We start from the raw sequence: 27,117 nt of genomic DNA, 5'->3' as shown, positions 1-27,117 counted from the left end.
TGAGAGAAAAAAAACATACCTGGATACAGTTGCATGATTCAGTGGCAGAACATATAGAAGCACATACTTTCGACACTCGACTGTTTCCCCGTGTCTCCCCCCCCCCCCCCCCCCCCTCCCTCCTCTTCATTCTCTATTCACAGAAGAAAACACTCGTACAGTCTCATTTGTGGCGACCTTTTTGGAAGCGAAAATATCTTTTCACGATTTTCTTTTCTCTTACTCTTACTTTTAGGTTTGAAGCGTGTGGCCTGGCCGCCACCAGCCGACAGCGGTGACGATTACGAGCAACATCCGTCGCAGGGCAAGTATTCCCCACACGCCCAACAGCAGCACTATCAGCAGTACTCACCAGCACCTCATCAGTCGCCTCAGCCTGCTGCGATTTACCAACATCAGCAGCAGCAGCAGCACCCACAAAGCCAACCGCACCTACAACCCCAACAACCGCAACGACAACAGCATCAACAACAACAACAACAACCGCGGGAACGTATCATCCCCATTCAAAAGGTAAGCTCATTAAAAAGCAACCGACGTAAACTCTAATCTATAGAAACTCCTATGAAAGCTGCTGCTTCTTCTTCTTCTACTTCTTCTTCCCCGATCCTCCACATGACTCTTTTCTTTTGAAATGTTGGAATGTGGAAAACCTCAGACCGACAAGATGTTTCTTGTTTTTTTTATTCCTATCTCTCTCTCTAAATTACTCGACTCTTGAACAGTGCTGCATATCCGCAAGGGCACTTTTGAAGAATGACATTCAATTACACTACTACTACTACTACTACTGCGGTCTCGCTTTGAAAATGTGCATCTGCGGAAACAGCAGAACACAGTTCACCAAGGAATGCACTCAGCAGGATGCATACGGGGAAATTGAAAGCCATTCCATTTTCATTAATCGTTTTACGTACTTGCCGAGTACTTCCATGTTACGAAAACGATGTCCTCTCACGACGACAAGATCACCGAGCAACCAACGTAATTCGAACATATTAATACAATCTTGATGTATGACCATGGCATACTATGATTTTTTTATGGTAGATTCCTCAAACAAACAATTTTCACGGAACAACGTAATGATTTATATTATTTCAATAACGGGAAACATTAAAACGTGAATATTTCAGCAGGCACGTACCCAGAGGAGGGGGGGGGGATGCAAGGGGCCCTGGCCCCTCGCAAAATCGAATAATCTACGTTTTATATATAAAATATACTCTTTAAACATTCAGTTCTCATATATTATAATAAAGCTTTATTAAAAACTGTCTTTCTAACTACTGATAATATGAGCAATATATGCAAGTTCTATTTCAGAAACAAACTAATAAGACCCATATTTTGGAGTAATCTTTAGCACAGTTCCACATCGTCACAGTTTTCACATCGTCACCAGTTTAAAATTCATATGATACTAAGCCTCCCTAACTACGGTTCTAAGGGGCTGTCCATAAAAGACGTCACGCCGCAATAGGTAGGGGGGTGTTTCATAAAACGTGACCTTTTGTGACAGGGGAAAGGGGGGAGGTTTTTGGAATGCGACGTCCAATATTTTCCATGAGCGCATTTTTGAAATACCTAATTATATTACTGCTTTGCCCTATTTCCTGGAAAAATCTCCACAATAAACCCAAGTAGCAAATGTAACTTATTGAAATTTCAAGAGGTTTTACAATTGTTTTAGAATTGCTTTCTTATGTTAGATAAGTTCAGGAAGATTTTTAAATATATTAAAATCGGTTGTGCAATTTATCACTGTTAAGTTTTACAATACTACCGAAAAAATCACTACAGAACAATTTAAGGTACATCTAAAACAATTGTGCAGCAAATCACCAACTTGCCAACGTTGCACTATCAGTTATAGAAGCTCTGCAAAAATTTTCACATCGTCATGTAGAAACGAAGTAACTAAAACAATTGTTCAACTTATGATTTCCAAATGGCTGTCATAATTGTATCGGATTCAATATATGCCGAATTGGCTGTATATCTCTTGTGAAAAAAAATAGTGAAATTATGCTCTTCGCAAGGCAAAACCTGATAAACCGAATTGAAAACCTCGCAGTAAGAACTATTTTGTTACCGAGTTCGCATTGTCTTGATTGCTTCATGAAATTTAAAGTCAGTGTGTAAATTAATAACTTGCAAATAAGTTGTATCAGATTTATCTGCTTGAAATGAACGTAAAACTTACCGACATGAGAATATTATCATAAAAGTTAAAAAAAACAGCATTACATACGCATTGAAAACAAAAATCAATTCAGAAAATTTGTATTCGGTTTTCATCTCGCGAAAAAATGAACAGACCTGACATCACTTTTCGAAGATATTGAACGAAAAGTTGAGTTCACCATAGTTACTCTCATAGTTACATATTACCGCTTGAGCAACTTGTTTTTGCAACTAAAGCACATGGGCTCACTAAAATAATACCTACAGTGTGTATCACAAATTCGGGTTCACTAAGATGAATGACTAAACTGTATTGTTGTTCAAGTCAACTAGTTTGATAAAAATAAAAACAAAAATGTCTCTTTTCAATATTTACATTTTTATATTTCCTTTTATTTAGGTAATACAAATCATTACATTAGGTGAACCATTTTTTTTTTCAACACTCTGCTACCCTCGATGCCATATTGGAAAATATTGAAGAAAAATTCATTTCAAGATTTTTCAGATTATTTGAAACATCAATATGATTAAAATCGTCTGAAAGGTGTATGCATGTTTGATAAATTTTTTATACATATTTTAAACACTCTCCCGATCATATTCATTGAAAAGAATAGATTGTAATTTTCATAAAAATTGATGTGCAATCTTCAAAACACGTACATTCAAAGGCGCTTGAAAATTTCAGGCGTACGAAGTCATGTTTCACCATAAAAATGCAGTTCGTTGTCGATTTTCTATTTACTAAAACATAAAATATCAATTCTACAATATGTAGTATTACCATTTATTTATGTCCAGAATATTTTTAAACTTCATTGTTTGTGTTACGGGCAGTTATATTGAAAATCTAATGTGAAACTTATTCATTAGAAATTAAGTTAGCATGTTTTTGTAAACGTCATTGCATTTATTGTTTACATTACGTAATAGTTCTCACGAGTTTCACAATTGTTTTATCACTGATCTTATTACTGCCTTTTTGATGGGATCGACGCATGAGTTTTTGTATCAGTTGCACAATCGTTGTGAATAAATGTTCATAATAACGGATGAACTTGAAAGTATGTTGCACAACACAGAATAATTGCGCTTTTTCCATAACACAACAGTTACTAGAATAGTGATATAAAACAACTTGATAAATTGCACAATCTGTAGAAAAATACAGGACAGCAACTTAACATGCTACTTGGGAACGTTTACATTCTATAGGAAAACATGTATTTGTTGATATAAAGGTTTAAAGTTGTTCTGTTGTGATCAGCAAAAGTGCACGGAGGAACGAGTAAATTAGCGAAATTAATAAATTTTGCCTAATATGAGTAAAAAAGAAAAACATGCCTTCAAACGGTTTAACTTAAGTTATACACTGACAATTTTTTCAGTAATTTGATTTTCTAGCATTGATAATAGTAGGTATATCATAAGAATTTCTCTTATCTGTTCCTGATGCAGTTTATTCAATTGTACTCCTTTTGAAGAAGGGCGGGAGATCAACGATTTCAGACGTAGATCATGTCATGTCTTATCTTGATCATATGTGATTTTCCTCCACCAACATCAAAGCTTATCGAATCATCCAATGATTGAACTTACATAAATCGAGAATCATTTTAGCTCAAAATCACTATTCATTGTGAGACGGAAGATCAGTACCGATATTGATCGATGTGATTTAAAATTCACTAATCAACTGATCATGAAAAGATTCTCTGGCAGTGATCTCGTTTTGATGAGGTTTTGGTCTTTATTTTCTCAGCCCTGTATGCTACACTAAGGAAATATTATTCTTTACCTAAAACAATAATATATCTATGTACTTTTTTGTAGTTTTAGGGATATTTTTTAATCTAATGACTGCATGTAATAAATCGATTTTTCCCTCATATTTGTATGATTTGTCATACATATTGAGAATGTATTGAGATGAATTTTATTTACTTTGAATTCGTGACATGTGACATAGGGGGGTGGGGGGTCTTTGCTTCTATGACAATTTGTGACAAAGGGGGGATGGGGAGTCAAAAATCGTCAAAAAAGCGTGACGTCTTTTATATACATCCCCTAAAGTCGGTGTTCGCAGTGATTGCATAACCCTTCTAAAAGAGAAATACAAACTGAGTTTCATTTTTTAAAACCCATTTTTGCGAGGCAAAAGATGGATGAATATTTTTTCGTTGGTGCTCCTTCAGATTTTCCGTTAAGTAATGGTTTCAATTCTGCAGACAGAAAAGATATCCTGCTGCTGTGTGCTAAACATGCATACTCAGGACTAAAAAGATGCACGCGAGCACATTTCGGATGCATTTTCGGTTATGGTGGTTAGTTTCGGTTGAACATTTGGTGTCGGTTGGAAATTGTTTACGAAGCCAGGATCCATTATTATATGTCAAAGAACAGAAAGATTACCCAACAATGCACTATGGTCCGAAATGGGAAATTAGCGTGACAAGAATGTTTTCACTATTAAATATTAGTTTTTTGTAGTTGGTGTCTTCACAAAAGTTGTTTGTAATCGAATGGCGCTCCTTTTGATGAAAAAAGTTACTAGGGTGGTCCTCATTTAGATTGAAATCTGAAATCTAACTTTCTTAGTTAAACTCAAAAATGTTTTCGTTGTAAAATAAAGTTGTAAGAAATTTTATTGCGAGCAACTTTGTTGAAAAAAAGCACCTCTCTAGCTCTTCATTTGATCGAGTTACATAAATTTTCCCCAGGATAAGTAGGGTGACTCCTGAAGTATCACTTTTTTTATTTTAACTTTTTTGTGAAACGTTCTATGGAAAAGTTGTCTTCAGAAGAGTTGTTTAATTAATTATTGCGCACAATTTTGCTGAAAAAACTTTTTCATATGAGCTACCAGTGAAAAGTTATGATTGTTTTTTTTTGTCAAAAACTAGTCCACCTTCAAATATCAATATTCATTAGATGCCAGATCGATAAAAATGTATCCTATGCGAATCCTGAAAGGTCATAATATAAGTAAAAAATTAAGAGAAAATTGGAAGGGTGTTATTTTTTTAACTTATTCAAAATAGTTTTTAAAATACCCTAAAAAACTCAAAAACATTGCATAACTCTTAAACGCCTTAACGTATCAACATACTTTCTTCAGCAAAATAATAGTATCAAATTATTTCTACAAATATTCCGTACATTGCCCGTTCGAGAAATGAGACACACTAAAACTACAGCCGAAAATAGATTTAATTTTAATTCATTTATTACCAAAATAACTACTTCAGGATTAGAGATACTTTGTAGTATGATTTTTCCGAACTAGTTGGCCATGATAAATTTATGAACAGAAATTTTCATGATCTCGACAACCATTCCAACAAGTTGGTATAAGTTAGTAAAATGCAAATACACTAAGGTGTTTTTTATGCGGTTTTTATGCGACTTTTTTATGCGAACTTTCAGAGTTATGCGGTTTTTTATGCGAATTTTCAGAGTTATGCGGTTTTTTATGCGAATTTTCAGAGTTATGCGGTTTTTTATGCGTATGTAAACTCGCCTAAAAAAGACTTCACTGTATTATTATCCACATCGTGCCGAGACGCCTATGACACTGGCCCTTCTTTCTCATCCACTTGTGTATTGAATAGCCTGTGTAAGCCGGAAAACGACGCACAATGAGTTTTGGTTCGAATAAATACATTCTACACATTTTAACAAACTAATGAATTTCTTGGGTTTCAGGAAGTGCTTTGACTTACAAAAAATCTATTTTCGGCTGTAGTTTTTGTGTGTCTCATTTCTCGAAAGGACAAAGTATGGAACATTTGTAGAACTAATTCGATACTATTATTGTGCTGAAGAAAGTATGTTGATACGTTAAGGCGTTTAAGAGTTATGCAATGTTTTTGAGTTTTTTGAAGGTATTTTTAAAACTAATTTAAAAAAGTTAAAAGAATAACACCCTTCCAATTTTCAATTTCCAAATTTTTACTTATATTATGACCTTTCAGGAACCGCATTGGATACATTTTTATCGATCTGTCATCTAATGAATATTTATATTTGAAGCTTGACTAGTTTTTTATAAAAAATCAATCATAACTTTTTACTGGTAGCTCATATGAAAAAACTTGGTTGAGCAAGATTGTGCCGAATGATTAGTTCAACAACTCTTCTGAAGACAACTTTTCCGTAGAACGTTTCACAAAAAAGTTAGAACAAAAAAAGTGATTTTTCAGGAGCCACCCTACTTCTCCTGGGGAAAATTGATGTAACTCGATCAAATGAAAAGCTAGAGAGGTGCTTTTTTAAGCAAAGTTGCTCAAAATAAAATTTCCTATAACTTTATTGTAACTTTTTTCATTGAAAGGAGCACCATTTGATTACAAACAACTTTTGTGAAGACAACAACTACAAAAAACTAATATTTATTAGTGAAAATATTTTTGTCACAAGGGAGCCACTTCGAACCACTCCTTCTAATGCAATTCGTGAATGATCTATACAGTGAATCATTTGAAGTAGTGTATGATGCAGATGACCTCAAAAAATATCGTATCATCGTAAGCCTTGTGGGGTGTGGTGCTCTACAAATGGACACTGAAAGGGTCTTATAAATATGGGATCAGAACGGATCTGGATCATCTTTGTTTTTGTCACTGCGAAAGCCTATGAAGTTTTATGACTTCAACGATGTGTATTGCCTCTATAATGTTTATTTTCAGTATTCTGGCGTTCTTGAATACGGAGTTACAATTGCTGTCAACAACAACAACAACATGTTTCGCAAAATAGATGAGTATTTCTTTAATATCTTTTCGTGTTCGATTTACTGATTAATTACATCGGTTAACTCATTGACTATTGGATTCTGTTGAAACAGCATAGAAGTCTATGAAACCTAGGGACTTTCTTTTGGATTTCTTCTTCCTTTTATGAAAATCGTCGTAGTCATTTCTGGGAAATCTATGTAAGCTCAATTTTGGAGTATTGGACCGCTACTAAGAAGATTATTCTGTTGTTCATCGTAACTTCTGATGACAAATTGAAATTTTCAATACTCGTCTCCCTGTAATTCCAGACCCGGAAGCTGAGTCTCGATGAAATTAAATATGATCATATGGGGCTAGGACTAGGATTCTTTATTAGAATAAAAGCTTATCAAAATTGATTCAGCCATCTCTAAGAAATCGATGTGAGTTAAATTTCGAAATTTTTGAACGCTTTTTCTGGTGCCTCCGAAACTGCTATAATCAACCAAATTTGAAGAGTTTACTAATTAGATTAAAAGTATTTGATATCAATTTGAGTATCAATACGATAAGAGAAATGAACAGAACTCTTCGCCTCAACACATAGAACTTCCTACTTCAATCCCCCATATTTTCATCCAAAATTTACTTAATTTGCAAGTTACAATCTATGCGAATTCGGAAGTTCTTTCTATTTGTTTTGTAATTTTGAACCTGCACTCCAGCTTCCAAGAATCAAACGGTATTAAACGATTCCTGATTAATTACGATTCTGGAACTGTTGCACCTCATTTATTTTTCATCAAGAATTTCTTAATTCGATACCATGATTGGAATTACTGTTTTAATAACTGTGGAACTTGACAGATATAATAAATAATTATAAGAAAAAGATTTCCTCATACTTTCATATTTCGTAAAAATATTATAGAAGATTTTCAGTGCGTCTTTTTTATCGAATACATCCCTCTCGATCTGTTTCTCGTTGACGGTGATGAACAGTGAACAAACTGTGTTCAAGTCAGTCGGTGTTGAACAGTCGTTCGCACCGCACGCGTATAGCTCTTGGCTACCTAGAGTTTCATTGAATCAAGGATTCAGTCTTTTTCAAGGCTACCTGAATCACTAACAGTCTTTTTAAAGATTAACAATTAGTCAGCCTTTCTCAAGGCTATACAAAGAGTGATATTAGAGTGACTAAGTGATACAAAGAGTGATATTAGAGTGACTAATAAATTAATCAGCCATTTTTAAGGCTAGCTAGAAGTCCAATCGAAGAGTAATTTAGCCTAGTTAATTTAATTTAAAATTTCATTCATTTCAAAAATGCCTGCGTGCAACCGGAAAGGCAACAAGCCTAGGGCTAAAAATAATTCAATACGGAATAAATCACAATCCGTTATTCAACATTTTTCGAATAACATTCACGATCTTATAGAATCTGAATGTAAAAATAAAAGACAACGGACGGTTTTCCCTTCCATTGATTCTATGCCGTCTAACAATATTTACGAGATTCTTCCTGAATCCGATTGTAGTGACATAGAAGAAAATTCTTCAAAAATTCCTCAAATGGACGCTTGTCGTTCTGGGAAGAAACATCAATCTATGCCACCAGCGACGGTGATGATTTCCGACTTCAAAGCATTCCGTACTGATCTTTCTACTTTTCTCCCGGAAGTAAAAGTCTCATTTCAAATCGGACGAAGAGGAGTCTTGGTTGATGGATTGGAAGATAACGAACGTCTTGCCCGATATTTGTCCAAAAACTTCATAAATTTTATTCATATGATATAAAAACAGACAGACCCTTCAAAGGTGTCTTGAAAGGCTTTTTTTTTTTTATTCAATAATATAATTATTTTTAAGGCACACTGCTTTAGCTCTAAGGTGCCAAGGACTTTTTCTAATTTTATTAACGACTAACTTAAAACTAGGATAGTATGATTGGATAATGTTGTATTGGGGTCGCAGTGGTCGACTTTGGCTGATCCAACCTTCAGCTGGCGATCGGCACCGGCCGGTGGATGGAATATGTCATGAGTCTTCCAGATGACGTTGGCCGCATCCCTCGGTCCGTGTGGGTCCGCGGGAAACACCCCCAGGCTACGAATACCCAGCGGGTGGCCCGCATGACTAGAGCGACCTTCCATGGGCGATGATGGTGATGTAAATATAACGAAAAAATATAGAGAAGTAAATATTGCGGAAAACGAAGTAAAATGGGGATATGGGAACGAAATGACTAAGAACGACAGAGATCTAATTAGTTGACATCGAGATGGAGAAGAGACGGGGAGGGGGGAAGCGAAAAGGTTAGTGACAGCAAAAAGATCTTGTTAGTTCCGATGAAGATGGTGGACAGATGAGGAATCGGGATAATCGGCGGAAGTTAGTGTCGAACCTGCAGTTGAGAAATAATTCTTAGCCACAGTTGAAACAACGCCGATAAATAGGAGGAACTTTCTAAGCCAGATGTAACAGATTACACTTGTATATTAATGTGTTTGAGAAACTGGTATATGAGAAGCATATATGAACTATCCCGACTCGCCAACACATCCCGAACCGGAACCTCAGGCGGTCTACCTCGGGCCCTGAGGGATTCCAGTAGCTTCGATCTGGCGTCGCGATACTCTACGCACGACCACACGACATGCTCGATGTCCTGATAACCGTCGCCACAGGTGCAGAGCCCGTTCTCCACGATCCCGATACGCCGGAGATGTGCGTTGAATGTATAGTGATTTGACATGAGTCGTGACATAACGCGAATGAAATCACGACTCACGTTCATCCCCTTGAACCAAGGTTTCGTCGATACCTTAGGGATAATGGAGTGTAGCCATCGTCCCAGTTCGTCATTCGTCCATGAAGTTTGCCAACTTTCGAGAGTTTTCTGACGAGAAATACTGAAAAATTCATTGAAGCAGATTGGTCTTTCATAAATGTCACCTTGTAATGCGCCCACCTTAGCCAATGAGTCTGCCTTTTCATTGCCCGGAATGGAACAATGCGAAGGGACCCAGACTAACGATATTAAATAAGACCGTTCAGATAAAGTTCGCAAGTGTTCCCGTATTTTCCCCAGGAAATATGGGGGATACTTTCTTGGCTTCATTGCCCGGAGAGCTTCTATTGAGCTTAGACTGTCCGTGACAATGAAGTAATGGTCTTTGGGCAATGTTTCAATGATCTCGAGGGTGTACTGAATAGCAGCTAATTCTGCGACGTAAACTGAAGCCGGATCATTGAGTTTGTGAGAAGCGGTGATGTTTTGATTGAAGATGCCGAAGCCTGTGGACCTGTCGATGTTTGATCCATCAGTGTAAAACACCTTTTCACAGTTGACTGTTCTAAATTTATTATAAAATATATTAGGGGCCACTCGAGGGCGTACGTGTTCCGGAATTCCACGAATCTCTTCTCTCATGGATGTGTCGAAAAACACAGTAGAATCAGAAGTATCCAAGAAATGAGCACGGTTGGAAGCAAACGAAGAAGGATTAATATTCTGAGCCATGTAATCAAAATACAAGGACATAAAACGGGTTTGAGAATTAAGCTCAACTAACCTTTCGAAGTTTTCAATCACCAGAGGATTCAAAATGTCGCATCGAATGAGCAAACGATATGAGAGATCCCAGAACCGGTTTTTCAACGGTAAGACGCCCGCCAACACTTCGAGGCTCATCGTATGAGTCGATTGCATGCAACCCAAGGCAATACGCAAACAACGATACTGAATTCTTTCCAGCTTAATGAAATGGGTGTTCGCGGCGGATCGGAAGCAGAAGCATCCATATTCCATAACGGACAATATCGTTGTTTGGTACAACCTGATCAGGTCTCCTGGGTGGGCACCCCACCAAGTTCCGGTTATTGTACGAAGAAAGTTGATTCTCTGCTGGCATTTTTGTTTCAGATACCTAATGTGACATCCCCAGGTGCCTTTGGAGTCGAACCAGACCCCGAGATATTTGAATGTGAAGACCTGAGCTATGTTTCCACCCCCTAGTTGAAGCTGTAGTTGTGCTGGTTCTCGCTTCCTTGAAAATACAACCAGCTCAGTTTTCTCCGTAGAGAACTCGATACCCATTTGAAGAGCCCATGTGGATAAGTTGGCAAGAGTATCTTGTAACGGCCCTTGCAGATCGCCAGCTTTGGGTCCTATAATAGACACAACGCTGTCGTCGGCAAGTTGTCTTAGCGTGCAAGATGTGTTGATACATTCATCGATATTACTTACGTAAAAATTGTATAAAAGGGGGCTTAAGCATGAGCCCTGAGGAAGACCCATGTAACTGAATCGTATTGTCGACAAATCACCATGCGCGAAATACATGTGTTTCTCAGACAATAGATTATGTAAAAAGTTGTTCAAAACTGGCGAAAGACCATGCTGATGCAGCTTCTCAGATAGGATATTTATAGAAACTGAGTCAAAAGCCCCCTTGATGTCTAGGAAAACTGACGCCATTTGTTCTTTACGAGCAAATGCCATTTGAATTTCTGTTGAGAGCAACGCAAGACAATCGTTCGTTCCTTTGCCCCTGCGGAAACCAAATTGTGTATCTGAAAGTAAGCCATTAGTCTCGACCCAATTGTCTAGACGAAACAGAATCATTTTTTCGAACAATTTCCGGATACAGGAAAGCATAGCAATCGGCCGATACGAATTGTGATCGGAGGCTGGTTTTCCTGGTTTTTGAATGGATATCACTTTCACTTGTCTCCAGTCATGTGGAACAATGTTGTCCTCAAGGAACTTATTGAATAAACTCAGCAAGCGCCTTTTGGCGGGGTCAGGCAGATTTTTCAACAAATTGAATTTTATTCTGTCTAATCCCGGGGCTTTATTGTTACATGACAAGAGCGCAAGTGAGAGCTCTACCATCGAAAACGGTGTTTCGTTTGTATTTGGTGTCGCGGCGCGGGTGATCTTCTGTTCCGGAACAGAGTCTGGACATACTTTTTTAGCGAAATCGAATATCCAGCGGTTAGAATATTCCTCGCTTTCATTCGTTGTGTTATGATTGCGCATTCGTCGGGCTGTGTTCCAAAGAGTGCTCATAGATGTTTCTTTTGTTAGGCCGTCTACGAACCGACGCTAGTAACCGCGTTTCTTAGCTCTAATCAAGTTCTTTATTTTAACGTCTAACGCCGCGTAATTCCGGTAATTATCAGGTGTTCCATTTTTTCTGAATATTTTATACGCGGAGGCTCTCTCCGCGTTTAAATTTGTGCACTCTTTGTTCCACCACGGGTTGGGAGGACGGATGTTAGTTTTCGCGCCGGGTACACGTTTCGTCTGAGCTTGAGTCGCGGTGTCGAGAATCAAGCCAGCCAAAAACGTGTACTCTTCCTCCGGAGGAAGTTGTTGAGTTCTTTCAAGTTTCTCAGATATCGCGGTCGCATAGCTATTCCAATCAATATTTCGTGTGAGGTCATACGAAACATTGATTGTCTTCGATGGTTTTGAGCCGCTGGTGATTGATATTACGATCGGTAGATGATCGCTACCGTGGGGATCAGGAATTACCTCCCACGTGCAATCCAACCGTAGCGATGTCGAGCAAAGTGATAAATCCAGCGCACTTGGTCTTGCTGGTGGTGCAGGAATCCGTGTCATTTCTCCCGTATTCAAGATTGTCATATTGAAGTTGTCGCAGATATCATGGATCATAGTTGATCTGTTATCGTCGTGAAGACAGCCCCATCCCGTACCGTGTGAGTTAAAGTCTCCTAAAACCAACGTCGGTGCAGGAAGGAGCTCTACGATATCACTGAGCCACCGATGCCCAACCGAGGCTCTTGGGGGAATATAGATTGAAGCAATGCAAAGATCCTTGCCTTTGATTGTAACATGACATGCGACAGTTTCAATACCTGATATCGAGGGGAGGTTAATTCGATAAAAAGAATAGCACTTTTTGATCCCCAAAAGTACTCCTCCGTAGGGATCATCTCGATCCAGGCGAATAATGTTAAAATCGTGGAAGTTCAAGGATATTTCAGAAGTTAGCCAAGTTTCGCACAATGCAAATGCGTCACATTTCAGATTATTTACTAAAAATTTAAAAGAATCTATTTTTGGAATGATACTTCTGCAATTCCACTGTAAAACAGTGATTAGATCCGTGACCTCGATGGATGATTTAGCCATCGAAGGATACAATCGCTGAGAGGAGGGGCCAATTTGCAGTCAACTGCTTTAAATATGTTTTTACTGTTGGCATGAAAGCAATTAAAATGCTTTTAAGAGGGTCAGAAATATTAAAAGTTGTAAAAATCCAGTCCACAACATCAGAGAACTTGATAAGTCCAGCACCTAGTTGTTTCTCTGGTAGATTTTCAGGGACGTTTGGGGATTTTGTTGTCCCGGGAAGTGGTGGGAATTCCATCTCGGAACTGAGTTTTCCGAGACCAGGAGCCTTTTGCTTCGGTGGTTTGTCCCGATTCCCGTTAGCTGTAACTTTTCGAAGCCCTTCAGAAGACACCTTCGAACCCTTACTAGGTAGCTTATGAGAGGATTTATTCATTCTTTTCCTACAGCTATGAGGGACCGCCGATGATGGACCTTCCAAAGGGTCATCAGAATCGCTCTCGTCAGTTGACAAGCAGGCATATGGGTTCGTTGTCAGTTTAGGAGGGGTGGCACTCTTAAGCATCTCGGCAAAGGAACGCTTGGAGTGTGCCTTCAGGGAACGCTTCATCCGATCTCCTCGCAGCTTATACGCAGGACATGCCATTAGGTCATGCGGACCCTCCTTGCAGTAGAGACACTTTTCAGCATCCTTACCGCAAGAGCCATCCGCATGAGCCTCCCCACAGTTAGCACACCGGGGCTTATTGCAGCAATGAGAAGCTGTATGCCCCAATTGTTTGCAATTGGTACAATTCATTACTCGAGGTACAAAAAGACGAACAGGCAGACGAACCCGGTCCAAGAGGATGTAGTTGGGCAAAGCAGAGCCGGCGAAGGTCACACGATAAGAGTCAGATTGGGGATAGGACTTTGTTCCATCCCCGGCGATCGATACTGAATGCAATCGCTTGCAGTCCAGTATCTTGACGTTCCTAAGTGAGGGGTCCTTAAAACAGCCCTCTCCGTACTTAAGAACGTCCTCGCAAGTCAAACTCGAATCGGTGACCACACCGTCGATTTCTACTTCGCGAGCTGGCACGTAGACGCGGTACTCCCGCGTAAAATGATCATTTTGAACGAGCTCATTAGCCTGCTTTGAGCTGGTGAGCAGAACCCTGAGCTTATCTGGGCGTATTTTATCAATACTTTTTATAGTATTGTATCGCGAGGACAGATCCTGCGATATTTTCAAAACATTCAATTTTTTTTCTTTAGCCTTGGTCCGGAAATAAACCGAGTAAGGCCCGGCCGAGAGTGCAAGCCCATCGGGATAACTCTTTATGCGAGACTTATTGCTGCCAACAGAAGTCTCCATCTGATCATCGATAACGGAGGGGTCGAGATTCAAATTTAACATGTCGCGGAGCTACCTCCGCGCAGAAATAAATGATTCGGGGGGGGGGGGGGGGGTAATGAACGGTCGAATGAAGAAGAAAAAAAAATATACAAAATAATAGTACTTAACTTTTAATCCAACGGGGGCCACCAAGGCCAAGCCCTCGTCGATCGGCGTATCGCCGCTTCGAGGGTGTGCAAAAAACCTCCGAGAGGAAAAAGCACACTCACTTATAATCCGCACAGTATAATCACAATGGCCACTGAAATCTGGCCTTGATCGATCAAACAATCACCGGCTAACGGTACTGTTTCGATCGTCCGCTCACAACAATGCACTGCTTCAGTGTATAATGTACAAAAAACCTCTCACAGAAAAAAGCACTATTGTCTATTACACAATAGCGATATAATCTAGTTTTGATCGTCCGGTCACGTTATCACACACGGCACTGGTTTTTTTCGCAGTAAACACAAAGCACGTCCGTTCGCTCGGAAGGTTGAAACGGCAATGTCTTGAAAGGCTTATCAAATGATCAAAGTACTGATGAAATTAAAAATGAACTAAAAGAATTGCTTGGTTTTGCCCTTTCCCAAGTAATACTTATGAAAAAAGAGCGAATGGTACTTCTAAACCACGCTCTGGAATTTCCCATGAACTTTACCTAAAACACTTCAATCGAAGTGACGTAAGCAATTTGAAAACTGTAGAAAAAGTACGTTTCATTTCCCACATCAAAATTCATTGGGAACATTATGATGGTGTTGGAAACTTAACGCAATGTCGTCGTTGCCAAGGCTTCGGCCATGGTACCAAAAACTGTCATATGGATATACGGTGTTTGAATTGTGGTAAATCGCATTCGAAAGACGTTTGTCCAATGAATGAAACCACTGATAAATTTTCATGTTTAAAATTGCAATGGAAATCATAAATCCAACTATTTGAAATGTCCTGTCAGGGAAAAATTTTTAAACGCTCGTTCGCTTAGACAACAAGTCAAATCAACGAGCTTAAATTTACAGAACATACCTGAAAATCAAAAAACCGTTACAAATGCCACGCCTAATTCTTCTAAGGCACTGATTTCCTCGAATTTAAAACAAAAAACAGGTACGCCTGCCAATTCGTCTTCTAAAGAAAACAATTTATTGACAGGTATATCGACTTCGGCATCATCTTCTTCTAATGTCAGTTACGCTTTGGTAACAGTTAGACAAATACCTCTTAATTTTTCTAATGTAAATCTTCTAACGAAAACAATTTATCAATAGGTAGATCGGCCAAATCATCTTCTTCTAATGTCTACCTACAAATATTCCTTCAATGCCATTCGCTTCTTTAAATGAAGTTGATTTAGGCGATGTAACGGAAATAAAATGATCTACTTACAAGATCACCTTTTTCAAATGATCATTCGAATGAATTCGACTTCATCACTTTTTGAAGCATTTCAAATCGGATGGCAATTCGCAAATAATATTATAATGAATTTAAAATATAACAGTGATGTTAAATAATTATTTGAATATTTTAAATTGGAATGCTCGATCTTTGAAATCGAGTGAAGATGAATTTTATAATTTTCTCAAAGTTCACAAAATTCATATTGCCATTGTGACAGAAACTTTTCTTAAACCAAATTGAAAAGTAATCCACATTATGTGGTTCATCGATTTGACAGGTTTACTGGAATAGGTGGTGGAGTTGCCATTATTGTCCAACGGCAAATTAAACATCCAATTTTACCTTCTTTCAATACTAAAGTTATTGAAAGCTTGGGAATCGAAGTTGAAACCATTCATGGAATTTATTTCATCGCTGGAGCATATTTGCCATTCCAATGCGCTGGCGAACAATTAAATTTCTTTAAAGGCGATTTGCAAAAACTTACAAGATATCGATCGAAATTTTTCGTAATAGGGGACTTAAATGCTAAGCATGTCCAGTGGAATTGTAGGCAAAATAACAGTAATGGTAAAATACTTCATAATCAACTCTCAGCTGGTTACTTCACAGTTCTTCATCCCAGTAATCCGACTTGTTTCTCTTCCGTGAAAAATCTGTCTACATTTGATCTGGTTCTAACGGAAGTCACATTTGTAGTGAACCGATTACACATGCTGACTTTGACTCAGATCATCTTCCTGTAACATTCAGACTTTCCAACGAAGCTATAATGCCTGCATAGTTGACTGCAAATTGGCCCCTTCTTTCAGCGATTGTATCTTTCGATGGCTAAATCATCCACCGAGGTCACGGATCTAATCACTGTTTTACAGTGGAATTGCAGAAGTATTATCCCAAAAATAGATTCATTTAAATTTCTAGTAAACAATCTGAAATGTTACGCATTTGCATTGTGCGAAACTTGGCTAACTTCTGAAATACCCTTAAACTTTCACGATTTTAACATTATTCGTATGGATCGAGATAATCCCTATGGAGGAGTACTTTTGGGGATCAAAAAGTGCTATTCTTTCTATCGCATTAAGCTCCCCTCGATACCAGGTATTGAAGTTGTCGCATGTCATGTTACAATCAAAGGTAAGGACCTTTGCATTGCTTCCATCTACATTCCCCCAAGAGCCTCGGTTGGGCATCGGTGGCTCAGTGATATCGTAGAGCTCCTTCCTGCACCGACGTTGGTTTTAGGAGACTTTAACTCACACGGTACGGGATGGGGCTGTCTTCACGACGATAACAGATCAACTATGATCCATGATATCTGCGACAACTTCAATATGACAATCTTGAATACGGGAGAAATGACACGGATTCCTGCACCACCAGCAAGACCAAGCGCGCTGGATTTATCCCTTTGCTCGACATCGCTACGGTTGGATTGCACGTGGGAGGTAATTCCTGATCCCCACGGTAGCGATCATCTACCGATCGTAATATCAATCACCAGCGGCTCAAAACCATCGAAGACAATCAATGTTTCGTATGACCTCACACGAAATATTGATTGGAATAGCTATGCGACCTCGATATCTGAGAAACTTGAAAGAACTCAACAACTTCCTCCGGAGGAAGAGTACACGTTTTTGGCTGGCTTGATTCTCGACACCGCGACTCAAGCTCAGACGAAACGTGTACCCGGCGCAAAAACTAACATCCGTCCTCCCAACCCGTGGTGGGACAAAGAGTGCACAAATTTAAACGCGGAGAGAGCCTCCGGGTATAAAATATTCAGAAAAAATGGAACACCTGATAATTACCGGAATTACGCGGCGTTAGACGTTAAAACTAAGAACTTGATTAGAGCCAACAAACGCGGTTACTGGCGTCGGTTTATAGACGGCTTAACGAAAGAAACATCTATGAGTACTCTTTGGAACACAGCCCGACGAATGCGCCATCATAACACCACGAATGAAAGCGAGGAATATTCCAACCGCTGGATATTCGATTTCGCTAAAAAAGTATGCCCAGACTCTGTTCCGGAACAGAAGATCACCCGCGCCGCGACACCAAATACGAACGAAACACCGTTTTCGATGGTAGAGCTCTCACTTGCACTCTTGTCATGTAACAATAAAGCCCCGGGAATAGACAGAATAAAATTCAACTTGTTGAAAAATCTGCCTGACCCCGCCAAAAGGCGCTTGTTGAGTTTATTCAATAAGTTCCTTGAGGACAACATTGTTCCACATGACTGGAGACAAGTGAAAGTGATCACCATTCAAAAACCAGGAAAATCAACCTCCGATCACAATTCGTATCGGCCGATTGCTATGCTTTCCTGTATCCGGAAATTGTTCGAAAAAATGATTCTCTTCCGTCTAGACAATTGGGTCGAAACTAATGGCTTACTTTCAGATACACAATTTGGTTTCCGCAGGGGTAAAGGAACGAACGATTGTCTTGCGTTGCTCTCAACAGAAATTCAAATGGCATTTGCTCGTAAAGAACAAATGGCGTCAGTTTTCCTAGACATTAAGGGGGCTTTTGACTCAGTTTCTATAAATATCCTATCTGAGAAGCTGCATCAGCATGGTCTTTCGCCAGTTTTGAACAACTTTTTACATAATCTATTGTCTGAGAAACACATGTATTTCGCGCATGGTGATTTGTCGACAATACGATTCAGTTACATGGGTCTTCCTCAGGGCTCATGCTTAAGCCCCCTTCTATACAATTTTTACGTAAACGACATCGATAAATGTATCAACACATCTTGCACGCTAAGACAACTTGCCGATGACAGCGTTGTGTCTATTATAGGACCCAAAGCTGGCGATCTGCAAGGGCCGTTACAAGATACTCTTGTCAACTTATCCACATGGGTTCTTCAAATGGGTATCGAATTCTCTACGGAGAAAACTGAGCTGGTTGTATTTTCGAGAAAGCGAGAACCAGCACAATTACAGCTTCAACTAGGGGGTGAAACCATAGCTCAGGTCTTCACATTTAAATATCTCGGGGTCTGGTTCGACTCCAAAGGCACCTGGGGATGTCACATTAGGTATCTGAAAAGAAAATGCCAACAAAGAATCAACTTTCTTCGTACAATAGCCGGGTCGTGGTGGGGTGCCCATCCAGGAGACCTGATCAGGCTGTACCAAAAAACGATATTGTCCGTGATGGAATACGGATGCTTCTGCTTCCGATCCGTGGCGAACACTCATTTCATCAAGCTGGAAAGAATACAGTATCGTTGTTTGCGTATTGCCTTGGGTTGCATGCAATCGATTCATACGATGAGCCTCGAAGTGCTGGCGGGTGTTCTCCCATTGAAAAACCGGTTCTGGGATCTCTCATATCGTTTGCTCATTCGATGCGACATTTGAATCCTCTGGTGATTGAAAATTTCGAAAGGTTAGTTGAGCTTAATTCTCAAACCCGTTTTATGTCTTTGTATTTTGATTACATGGCTCAGAATATTAATCCTTCTTCGTTTGTTCCCAACCGTGCTCATTTCTTGGATACTTCTGATTCTACTGTGTTTTTCGACACATCCATGAGAGAAGAAATTCGTGGAATTCCGGCTCACGTGCGCCCTCAAGTGGCCCCAAATATTTTTTATAATAAATTTAGAACAGTCAACTGTGAAAAGGTGTTTTACACTGACGGATCAAACATTAACAAGTCCACAGGCTTCGGCATCTTCAATCAAAACATCACCGCTTCTTACAAACTCAGTGATCCGGCTTCAGTTTACGTCGCAGAATTAGCTGCTATTCAGTACACCCTCGAGATCATTGAAACCTTGCCCAAAGACCATTACTTCATTGTCACGGACAGTCTAAGGTCAATAGAAGCTCTCCGGGCAATGAAGCCAGGAAAGTATCCCCCATATTTCCTGGGGAAAATACGGGAACATTTGAGTACTTTATCTGAACGGTCTTATTTAATATCGTTAGTCTGGGTCCCTTCGCATTGTTCTATTCCGGGCAATGAAAAGGCAGACTCATTGGCTAAAGTGGGCGCATTAGAAGGTGATATTTATGAAAGACCAATCTGCTTCAATGAATTTTTCAGTATCTCTCGTCAGAAAACTCTCGAAAGTTGGCAAACTTCATGGAGCAATGACGAACTGGGACGATGGCTACACTCCATTATCCCTAAGGTATCGACGAAACCTTGGTTCAAGGGGATGAACGTGAGTCGTGATTTCATTCGCGTTATGTCACGACTCATGTCAAATCACTATACATTCAACGCACATCTCCGGCGTATCGGGATCGTGGAGAACGGGCTCTGCACCTGTGGCGACGGTTATCAGGACATCGAGCATGTCGTGTGGTCGTGCGTAGAGTATCGTGACGCCAGATCGAAGCTACTGGAATCCCTCAGGGCCCGAGGTAGACCGCCTGAGGTTCCGGTTCGGGATGTGTTGGCGAGTCGGGATAGTTCATATATGCTTCTCATATACCAGTTTCTCAAACACATTAATATACAAGTGTAATCTGTTACATCTGGCTTAGAAAGTTCCTCCTATTTATCGGCGTTGTTTCAACTGTGGCTAAGAATTATTTCTCAACTGCAGGTTCGACACTAACTTCCGCCGATTATCCCGATTCCTCATCTGTCCACCATCTTCATCGGAACTAACAAGATCTTTTTGCTGTCACTAACCTTCGCTTCCCCCCTCCCCGTCTCTTCACCATCTCGATGTCAACTAATTAGATCTCTGTCGTTTTAGTCATTTCATTCCCATATCCCCTGTTGATGCACAATTGCATATGTCAGAAGACAAGTTTAAGTGAGCTTCACTGTACATGAAGTAGAAATCGATCAACGTTATTATTCGATCAGTTTTATTAGTAGTTGAGAGAGTTTGCGATTACATTCGTCTGCGTTATAGACTTTCCGGCATATTCCACGTAATATGCTTTCCGGTAGAGACAAACTTTGTTCATATAATAATGTACGCAAACTATATAAGGGCAGTGCAGATCAGATCAGGCACGATACCTATTAAGGTATTAGGGTACTGTGGTATTGTGGTACTACAGTACTACAGTACTTCGATAGTATATCAAGTTTTTATATTCGTCGTGATTGTCGTAGTCATAGTAATTGTTTGTCATAGTCATTTAATATACTAGTCAGTTAATCAAGAATAAACGCGTACCAGTTTATTACATCACATCCGAAGTGTTCCGCGGTGTCCCCACCCGTGCGAAAGCCGTACCATGGCTTAATGTATTCGAAGTGTCCGCAGTGTCCCAATCTGCACGAAAGCCGTCCCAGGCTTAAGTTGGAAGCCGTCCCAGACTTCATATTTCCGTACAATTTAAACACAACGTAGGGTTCAGATGAGCCTCATCATAATCGTGTGGTGAGCGCCATCATCCCCTTTTTACTCCGTTTTCCGCAATATTTACTTCGCTATATTTTTTTTCATTTTCTTCTGTAACAACACCATCATCGCCCACGGAAACTTATCAACAGCATGCGGGCCACCCGCCGGGTATTCGTAACCTGAGGGTGTTTCCTGCGGACCCACACGGACCGAAGAATGCGGCCAACATGAATATTCACCAACGCCATATGGAAGACTCTCATGAAATATTCAATTCACCGGCCGATCACCACATAAAGGCTGGATCTGCCAAAGTCAACCACTGCGACCCAAATACATATGACATTACTTAATGATACAACCCTAGTTTTAAGTTAGTCGTAAATTTTAAATTAGTAAAAGCCCTTGGCATCTTAGAGCTTAAGCAGTGTGCCTTAAACATTATATTCTTGAATGAAAAAAAAAAAATACCAGTCGATTTTCCCAATTTGAAACAAATATTTTTCCATTGTTCAAAAGTGATTGGTTGAAATTCATCAAGTCTACAATAGTTATTCATCGGCTGTGTTATTTCAATACTTTGATTGATCTGATGAACACTATTTATGAAATAACTGTTGAACTTTTCAGATACAATTTGTTCTGTGTGCTCTTCTATACCGTTAAAAGTTATGGTTTTCGATGCACTATGTGTAGGCTTGATCAACTGTTTGAGAATTTTCCATAACTCTCTGCTGTTTCGTTGATTTTGATTGATCTTCCTCTGTATGTATTCATATCTAGTCTTCTTCAGGGCCCGTGAATAAATGTTTCGTGCTTGTGTATATCTACTCCAGTGACTATCATTGTTAGTTCTACAGAATCTCTTGTACTGTTTATCCCTCTCCCGTTTTAACCGTAAGAGGTCTATTGAGTACCAACTACTCGAGCTGTTCAAACTAACATACTTTTCAGTTACTAATTCATTAGTACACTTTTTTAATATGTCAGTAAGAATAGATGCCCTGTGATCCAAATTTCCAGTCAACTGTGTACAACTCAAGCTTCTTGATACAAGTCGAGATAGGGTTTGCTTTGAATAGTTTTTCCAACACTTGATTTTCACCGTATCTTCCTCATTTCTAGAGCTACTCATTACGGAAATTGCAATTGTTTCATGATCTGAAATCTTGCAATCGGATTCCACATTTGAATAAACACCGTCGAAATTGGAATACACGTGATCTATCAATGTTTTACTGTATCTCGAAATTCTTGTAAATTCGTTCACAGTTTGCTTCAAATTGAAGAATTCTGCTAACTGTTTCAATTGAGTCGAACCTTGATCACTGAGCCAATCAATATTAAAATCTCCAGTAATAATATTTAGTTTACCAAAATCTACGAAATTCTCCCACCAGTTTTCTAGAATTTCCAGAAACTGGCGATCGCTTGAACTTGGAGAGTGGTAAACAACTCCATAATTTCCCATCTGCATGCCTCTTTCAACTGATATACCCAAGAACCAATTATTTCAACTGCTTCGTTTGATTGAATGCTGAATTTAATTGATTCTCTGGCGTAAATTGCAACTCCACCCGTGTGCCTGGAATGGAACAAACAAAATGCAACAGTGTAACCCGGAACACTGAACTGATCGAAAGCGTCAGAATCAACAATATGTGTTTCTGAGAGCAAAACTAATGAAGGATGTCTATCCTCTATAAGATGACGCAATGCGACATAATTAGAAGACAAACCGGCCATGTTCAAATACAAAATATCTGAATGCCTCTCATTGATTAGTTGCTATTTTATTGACATAATGTTGTTCTTTTTCGTTTCAAGCAATCTCAGATATACAGGACACTGCTTACTAAATGCTGGATGGTGAATGTCTAAATTCAATTTCCTTTCTTTGTTCATTTTCCGACAATTAACGCATTTGAATTCAGTTGAAGAACACTCAGATGTTCTATGTGCGGAATTACATTTGGAACAATTTTCACTGTTTAAACATTCGGTGCTCTTGTGACCAAACTCACCACACCTGAAACAGTTAAACGTTACGTTAAACGACTCGAAAACCGAACACCTATCCCAGCCGACGCAAACCTTGCCGGCTGCCATCAAGCTGGAATAAGTATTCTTATTAACCTCAATTATAACACTATATTTGTTATATTTGAAGCGTGGATTCTCAAAGTCAGCAACAACTTTTACATCTTCAATCGAAATTTCCTGATTTTGACTTTTCAATAGGTCAATAAATACATCAGAGGAATATCGATCACTCATACCCACTATTTTCAGTTTTGGTTTCCCGGGCTTGGGTATAACAGCATTGTATTCAGTACCTAAATTGCTTTCAATGTTTTCTTTCACTGATTGAATGTCCTCTCCTGCTGCGCACTCAACAATAATCGAGCCATCTTTACCATTTTAAAATTACTAATTTTATGTGTTCTTGGATCTAACCTACCCTTCAAAACCTTTCTCGTGTCATCGCTCGTTTGCGAAGACTTGAAAGGTTTGATCATAATAACCGAGCGAGTCTTACGATTTCTATTGCTTTTCGTTCTTTTTCTAGAAAATTTCCCAGATAGAACGTCCGCGTATGACTTTTTGTTGTTTCTATCAAATACTTCGTCGTTACCTTCATTAACAATATTATTATCAAGCGGTTCATCATCAGTATTTGAAATAACTTTCCTCTTTCGTCTGGGATTTCCATCCGACTCCGAATGAGTCTTCCTATTTGCAACAATTTTCTTTCTATTCATTACAACCAAATCATTATTATTTTGCTGATTATTCAAAATCAACAAACTTTTCAAATCGTCAAACTTTCTGGCCACACTGTTTTCTAAGCAGACCATTTTGCTCTCCAGAGCATCATTGGAAGATCTATCGCGATATTAATGTGTGCCTCGATGCTCTCCCGCACACCAGCAAACGAATCAGTGATGGATTTGAATTTTTCCATCTCTTTCTTCACATCACTAATGAGTGAAAGAACATCATCCTTTGGCATCACATTAGCCATCGCGGTACCTTCCAAGCAATCAGCACATTTAAACAAAAGCGCCGGTGTATCTGAAACCCAACCGGCCATGGCTCTCGTAAGCCCAGTACAGCGCTGGTGATAGTCATTCTCGCAAACTGAACATGCAATTCTAATATCCGATATGGTTATTTTTTCATTACACTTCACACATTCACCCGTCATTCATGCATAAACCAAACTGGCCCAACACACAGCTGGGGGAGAAATCAAAGCAAAGTGAACCATGCAAAAACAATAGACAATGCATTCATTATACCACGGTACGACGACGCTTTGTTTGAGCGATCGCTGCACGGCGATTATTGACACAATTTACAGCACAAAATAGAAGTATTTACAAAACACTTTCTACTTATCTATTTAAAGCACAACTAGTCACTTGCTTAGTTGAAAAAAAATTCACAAAAAGCCACCTATTTCACACAAAATTTATCACAATTTGACTCAGCACTAAAGACGCACAAGTTACCATGTTCGCCATTCAATACAAACAAGGAAACTTAAAAACATGAAGGCTCCTGGTAATGATGGAATTTTTAATATTCTTATTAAAAATCTTCCCGATGTTGCCTTGAGACTCCTGGTTAAAATTTTCAACAAGTGTTTTTCATTAGCTTACTTCCCAAAAAGATGGAAAAAACGCCGAAGTAATTCCTATCCTGAAACCTGATAAAAATCCAGCAGAAACATCAAGTTATCGACCAATTAGCTTACTTTCTTCTATCAGTAAAATTTTTGAAAAACAAATATCTTGTTGAGAATGATGTCTCATATAAATGAAAAATCTAATTTTTTTTTACCAGAGCAGTTTGGATTTCGTCATGAACATTCAACTCATCAACTTGTCAGAGTAACGAACATGATAAAAACAAATAAATTTTCTGGGTTATCCACTGGAGTTGCTCTTCTAGACATAGAAAAAGCATTCGACAGTGTTTGGCACAAAGGTTTAATAGCAAAAATGTATGATTTCCAGTTTCCTATTTATTTGATCAAAATGATTCAAAATTATTTAACTGATCGTACTCTTCAGCTTAGCTATAAGAATTGTGAATCTGAATTGCTACCCGTACGAGCCGGTGTTCCGCAGGGTTCGAGCGTAGCTCCAATCTTGTATAATATTTTCACTTCTGATCTTCCAAATCTACCCGTTGGTTGTCAGAAATCGCTATTCTGTGACGACACAAGTCTGTTAGCCGCAGGAAGAAATCTAAGAGTGATCTGCAGTTGCCTACAAAGAAGTTTAAATATTTTCAGTGATTTTCTGTCAAAATGGAAAATTAAACCAAATGCAGCAAAAATGCAATTAATTATCTTTTTCTCATAAGCCAAGAGCTTCTTTTTTTAAACCAAACAATAATCACATTCTCAAATTGAATGACTTGGAATTGACATGGTCTGATCAAGCTAAATACTTAGGTTTAACGTATGACAAAAAACTCACTTTCAAGGATCACATTGAAGGAATCCAGGCAAAGTGTAATAAATATATGAAATGTTTATATCCTCTTATAAACAAAAATTCTAAGCTCTGTCTACAAAACAAATTGTTAATTTATAAACAAATTTTCAGACCAGCCATGCTTTATGCAGTACCAATTTGGTCAAGTTGTTGTTCCAGCAGGAAGAAAACGCTTCGAAGGATTCAGAATAAAATTCTGAAAATGATTTTGAAGCGTCCTTCCTGGTTCAGTACAAATGAGTTACACAGACTCACAAATATAGAACTATTAGATTCAATGTCGCGCAATATTATAAGCAAATTTCGACAAAAATCAATGCAATCTTCAATTGAATCGATTCGCTCTCTGTATTAGTTAGTACGTTAGTATATAAGTTCCTTTTCCCCACACTTTTTTTTACACAATACAAGTAGGTTTAGAATTTTCCCTACACAAAAATCTCAGAATTGCGGAAGCAAATAATGTCCTCATGGTAATAACCAAATCATATATATATAAGTAAAACGCCATAATTTTTTCATTTTTTTTTTAAATTTTATTGAATGAAAGCAAAAAATGTCGGAAATAACATCAAATTTGAGAATCGGTTTAGATTTGTTCGAATTGGCCACCTTTGGCACGAACTATGGCCTTCAAACGGCCAATGAAACCATCACACGCTGCCCGAAAGTGGCTCTGCGGTATTTTGTCCCATTCTCGGCGAAGCGCTTGCTTGAGATGATCGACACTTTGGTATTTTTTAGTGCCAACCTTGCTTTCCAAAATACCCCAGGCACAATAGTCCAACGGATTGGCATCCGGAGATTTTGGTGGCCATTGTGCGGTGGAAATGAAGCGAGGAACCTCATTTCTTAACCATTCTTGGGTGGCGCGTGCTGAGTGCGATGGTGCTGAGTCCTGTTGGAATGTCCAAGGTCTGCGGCCGAAATGTTTGCGTGCCCAGGGCTTCAGAACTCCCTCCAAAATATTTTCGCGATAGATTTGCGCATTTATTTTGACCCCACGGTCGATGAATACGAGCGGCGAGCGACCATCGGCTGTTATGGCGGCCCACACCATCACCATGGCCGGCTTTTGAGTTCTGGTGGCCAACCGAAGTTGCAAATTTTCAGCTGACCTCTCTGGCAAGTAAACACGATCATTTTGTTTGTTTACAAACTGCTGGATAACGAATGGTTTCTCATCGGAGAAAACCAAATTCGGCAGTTCACCACTTTCGGCCAAGCGAAGCAACTCTTTAGCTTTTTCGAGTCTAACTTTTTTTTGCGCATCAGTAAGATCTTGCACTTTTTGGAACTTCAATGGCTTTAGTCCAAGCTCATTTTTCAATATTTGCCGAATGGCATATTGCGATATGTTCAGCTCACGAGCCATTTTTCGGCCACTGCGACGCGGATTTCGTTCAATTCGCTTCTTCACTTTTCGAACCATTTCTGCCGATGTTGCTGTTTTTTTTGTCCACTTC

At 39.1% G+C, this 27,117-nt stretch overlaps 1 protein-coding gene across 1 annotated transcript in view; it reads left to right on the top strand.

Moving 5' to 3' along the window:
• Nucleotides 1-27,117, top strand: part of LOC131434357 (uncharacterized) — a 289,695-nt gene that overhangs the window by 98,195 nt on the left and 164,383 nt on the right. The window contains exon 4 of the mRNA XM_058601025.1: nt 236-513. Coding sequence (XP_058457008.1) covers nt 236-513 — 278 coding nt within the window. The remainder of the gene's footprint in view (nt 1-235; nt 514-27,117) is intronic.

This window comes from Malaya genurostris, chromosome 3 (genome assembly GCF_030247185.1).
Source record: "Malaya genurostris strain Urasoe2022 chromosome 3, Malgen_1.1, whole genome shotgun sequence".
In the NCBI taxonomy this organism is placed as follows: domain Eukaryota; kingdom Metazoa; phylum Arthropoda; class Insecta; order Diptera; family Culicidae; genus Malaya; species Malaya genurostris.
This window is presented reverse-complemented; position numbering and strand designations above follow the sequence as displayed.